This window comes from Quercus lobata, chromosome 8 (genome assembly GCF_001633185.2).
Source record: "Quercus lobata isolate SW786 chromosome 8, ValleyOak3.0 Primary Assembly, whole genome shotgun sequence".
In the NCBI taxonomy this organism is placed as follows: domain Eukaryota; kingdom Viridiplantae; phylum Streptophyta; class Magnoliopsida; order Fagales; family Fagaceae; genus Quercus; species Quercus lobata.
In genome coordinates, this window is record NC_044911.1 from 40,633,490 (window position 1) to 40,638,393 (window position 4,904).

The 4,904-nt window shown below is 35.9% G+C and overlaps 1 protein-coding gene across 1 annotated transcript; it reads right to left on the reverse strand.

Annotated features, from left to right (window-relative positions):
- Positions 1-1,196: 1,196 nt before the first annotated feature.
- On the reverse strand, positions 1,197-4,347 carry LOC115954802 (zinc finger protein MAGPIE-like). Its single transcript, XM_031072741.1, has 3 exons — positions 3,771-4,347; positions 3,247-3,643; positions 1,197-2,485 (listed from the first exon to the last, which is right to left on the reverse strand). The coding sequence occupies exons 1-3, from the start codon at positions 3,880-3,882 to the stop codon at positions 1,612-1,614; spliced, it is 1,383 nt and encodes a 460-aa protein (XP_030928601.1). The 5' UTR covers positions 3,883-4,347; the 3' UTR covers positions 1,197-1,611.
- Positions 4,348-4,904: the final 557 nt, after the last annotated feature.

Below are 4,904 nucleotides of genomic sequence, written 5' to 3' on the forward strand. Positions count from 1 at the left end.
TTTCCTTTATAAGTTTTGTAACTCAACTAATTAACAATTTTGATATTTTCAATAGAAATATAAAGAATTTAAATCTTCCATTTTAATTGTGGCTATCAAATTATTGAGAAAAAAAAAAAAAAAACCGTTAGAGCAATATTATCATGAGTAACAACATTAAAGATCTGTTTGAATACTGCTTATTTTGTTGAAAACTGAAAACTGAATTCTTATTACTGAAAACACTGTAGCTGCATTTTTCATAAGTTAATTGATACATGAACAATATCATAAGACCCAGAATTTAAAACACAAAACGCAAAAATGCGTTAGGCAAACCACGCTAACTTTAAGTTGTGCTCGAGAGTTTGTAGTGTGCACAACTCTTTCGTAACTTGTACTACACACCACTAAACACCCATATTCCATCATGTAACCAAAAGTAAAACAAAGTCAAAGAGACTGGTACAACATGGTTTCTTTTTCTCTTTTTCCTTTTTTTCTTTTTCTTTTTTATCCTTATTTTGCCTTTTCATTTCTTGATTGGTATGATTCTCATGCAAAGGGCTGATAAAACCTATTGTGAAGGAGAAGAGGGTCACATCAACCTAAAATATATATTCTAAACATTATAAATTAAAAAAAGAAAAAAAAAAAAAAAACATGTATTCTAAACGCACAATGAAAATATACCATAAAAAAAATTTAAAAACTAGTGGGAAAAAAAATATAAAAAATAAAAAATAAAAAAGAAGAAGAAGAAGAAGAAGAAGAGACCAAAGAAGTGATTTTACAGGTTAGATCCAACAATTAATACATAACATGAATGACCCAGCTCCATATCCCCTAGTTAAATGCTCGCAAACTATACCTAATTTTATTGTTGTTAGATGTGATTTGAGATAACTTGGTACTCTTCAATTGAAGAATGTAAGTATGCATTTTTTTTTTTTTTTTTATGGGAGCAAGTACGCATATTTGAAATCAATTAAAAATGAAAGAGTTGAACAAAAGATAAGATCACATTATGGTGGGGATTATACAAAAATTTTAATTATCTTCTGTCCCATATTTTGCATGTATTATAGCTAATCTTGTTATATAGTACAAGTATTCATGGATGGGCGATTGAAAAGCTTCAATAGTTGCTTCTCAAAAAAAGAAAAAAAAAAAAAAAAAAAAAAAAAAAAAAAGCTACAATAGTTTATTTTAAGCAATAGGCTAAAGCCTATATGTACTAGAATCAAGCTTTTGTCACTGGAAATTCTCTTTTAAGTCCAGTTTGACAAGAAATAACCATAACAGATGTGAAACAATGCAATAATGGGTCCAAAAGGGGCTCCTGCTTTCCCCCCACTACTCCACCCCCACCTTTAATCAAAATTAAAAGTCACCATATTTTCAAAAGGGATCAGCTTTCAGGGTTCAAGAGAATATGCATGGATCTCCCTTCTTCAACTCTTCAATAGTATTCTAAGCAAAAAACTTTTAGCCCCCATCAAGCACTCAATGCCCACCTTTTCCTTCCCTGCAAAGTTACCAATTACTTAATAAATCTCTTTTCCAACTCGAAACTTCACTTTATTATCAACTTTGCTTTCCATTGCAATCCATGAACTTATTCCCTTAGGATCAAATCCAACCATTGATTGATGAAGGGTGGCAAATGGTTTGTACTCCCACACCCAGAAAGTCCCTAGTTTGACCTCCACCACCGCTTTCTTCATTCATCGTGTGCCTGCGTTTTGCAGGGTGTACCTGCAATAGATCACCTGCCGAGTTTTCTACATCATTTCCAATATTAGTACTGAGTATTGGATTTGAAGTACCATACAGTACTCCACACAATTTGTTCCCATCTCGAACTTGGCTATCACTGCACTTCAACCCAAAGCTCCCAAGGAATGATGGGTCAGTTGTGGTTACGCCAATTTGTGCAGCTTTTTGTAATAAAGCCGTGGCCGACATGTTTGCTGAAGGTGTTTGATGAGACTGGTGTTGTGTGCTGTACAAGGAAGGAACACTAAGAAGCTGAGTTCCAGCTTCCTTCACATCTGTTAATGGAAGTGAATTGCTTACAGTTAGCTCTTCGGCATTACTCGAAGAGAGCTTAGTTCCAAACACCCAATTTAGCTGATAATCTGATGGTGGAGGATTTGAGCATGAAACTAGTGGATCACCAAATATTGTCCCTGAACTCACTGACCCAAGTTGATGAATCCCATGGAGATTATTATTCCCTATTGATTCCTGGCCTTGGGATGATCCTTGGCCCATCCATAGGGATAGTCCTCGTGTAGTTTGATTGATTGCTTCTTCATTACTTGAGATTGGCTTGAAAATAGAAGAGAAATGTTGTGCCATGCTAGGCCCTAGTGGAGTCGGCATGAAATGATAGTTGATATTGTTGGCCACTGCGTTGCTCATGTTGGAGGCTGCATTCAGTCTAGCTGTTTCTTCAGCTAAGGCATCGCAGAAGGCCCTATGAGTGATGAAGCTATCTCGCCTGCTCACAAATTTTTTTTACAAAAGATTAATTTAATTTCAAGAATAATGATATAAAAATAAAGAGAGGCATGAATAAAACTAAAGCATAGAATAATCATACAAAATAGAAGAAATGTAATAAATTTCATATGAAGAAAATTGTATTTGGAAATACAGTAAGTTAGAACAAATTTGTCTACATTGGTATCGAAATTATTGGAACCACCGACTAATTATTGGGGAGAGAGAAAAAATTACAAAAGCATAACCAGCGGCAGAAGTGACAAATATAGTAGGGATGCTTAAGATACTGAATTCCATATGAGAAATTTTATGTTAGAAGATAAATTCATTAGAGGACGAATATCGCTCATATTTGTCTTTCTAACAAGTTCTTTGTCTTCACTAGGGCCCCTTCTCTTTTCCCTCATGTGTCATGTGTGTGTGTCTGTGTGTGTGAGAGAGAGAGAGAGAGGTTCAGACAAGGATATACAACAACCACAAAAATCACTTTCACGCTTCATTTGCTTTCTTGTTTTCCTTCGTTGAGGTGTTTGAGACTACTGTTGCATGAAGAAATTGATGATGATCTATATCTCACACACAGAGACAAAGATATTACAACCACAAGTATTATTTTATTGAACCTTTATTTGCCTCAATTATCTTCCTCAGACTACTGACCCTATTACTACTTTTGCATAAAATTTCAGTCTCAATATATATATAGCACAATAAAATCTACCCAACCAAAAAAAAAAAAAAAAAAGCAATAATTACCTTGAAAATATTGTCCCACAGTCACATTTGTACTCCCTAGTGCCACAGGTCTTGGAGTGAGCTTTCCAATCTGACTGCACAGCATATCTCTTTGCGCACTTCTCACACTTCCACTTCTTCTCTCCATGTTTTCGACAAAAGTGTTTCTTTATACCAGTTAGGTCTCCAAGAGCCCTAGAAGCGTGGTGGTGAACACAGCTCTTTTCGGGACACACATAAACACGCTTCCTTATTTCCTTGCTGGTCCTCTGCTTGAGCTTCCATGGAAGGTTATGTCCCCTCCGGTGGAGTTGCAAATTTTGATCTCTTTGGAAACCTTTCCCGCAAATTTCACACAAGAATCTGTTGGTGGCCATGAGGGTCTTTGGCGATAAAGCTATAACTTCAGCTTCAGGATCTGTGTCAAGGAATCAACATTTGATAAACTTTAATTACTTTGAATATACCCAATACCATAAAGAAAGAGTGAGAGAGAGAGAAAAAAAAATTGTAAAAGGTAAGTAGATTTGAAGATAGAAACTTGCCTGGGTTGCCTGGTTGGTTTCTCTTCTTCTTTGAAGCAGGAGGATTAGATCCAGCAATTGGGTTTTCGACAAAACCATTTGGAAGTGCTTCTTCAGCCATATTTTCTAGCATCCTAAGCTTTTTCTTCTCGGTTTGGTACTCTATCTATGAGTAACCCAGAATAAAAGTTAAGGACAACAAATTAAGTGAGTATTAATTTGTAACTGAATTAAGAGTAAACCCAGAGAGAGTGAGTTAGTTTCCTGTGGTCTCAAGTACTCTCAACCCTAACTACACAAGCTGATCATATATGCTAGATTGGATCTCTCTCTCTCTCTTTCTTTCTCTCTCTCAATATAAAATATGTTTGCAGTCATTTTAATTATCTACTTTTTAGGTGGAATAAAATACAATTATGTTGTGGGAGGCGGTGAAAAGTTAAAGTTGGCAGGGACTGAGGGGGTAAGCTAGAGGAGGTTGATATGAGCAAAGGTGCATGATGACACATATCATCAGGTCGGGAGAAAAGCTAGTTCCAATGCTTTTCTATTTGGAATGATTATCCCATAATTTGTTTGCTTTTTGTTTTCCCAATTTTCTAATCCACTCTCATCCAATCACCATTTATTAATGCCTGTTTGTTTAGTTTGATTTCACGAGGAAACCGTACATGATATTTCAAAGGAAGCTTAGGCCATCCTGTGTAATAGTTGTGTTTCCTATTGAGTAAATAAAATTTCTTTAATTTCACCGTCATCTATTGTAGGAAAAATTATTGGGTAAATTCCAGAAACCTCCCCTGAGGTCTGAGGAAATACCAAACACGTCCAACAGTTGTTAAAAATGACCAATTTGCTCCTAAAATGCAAATGGCGTGTGACGCCGTTTAAGCACCGTATATCAAACTATATTATGTAATTTCTTTCTTCTTCCCGAATCACACAGAAAATCTCTCTCCTTCACGCCCAGAAAATCTCTCTCTTTTTCTTCACGTCAAAAAATATCTCTCTCAAGCTCAAGTCTGAAATTTCAGACTCGGGACCAACAACTCCTCCACCGGAATGGTTTCAAAGCCGGTTTAACCACAAATCTCAAGCTATACTCCGCCGTTAAAAGCTTTGTGGTTGGGTTGCGAATCACGATGAATTGTAGAT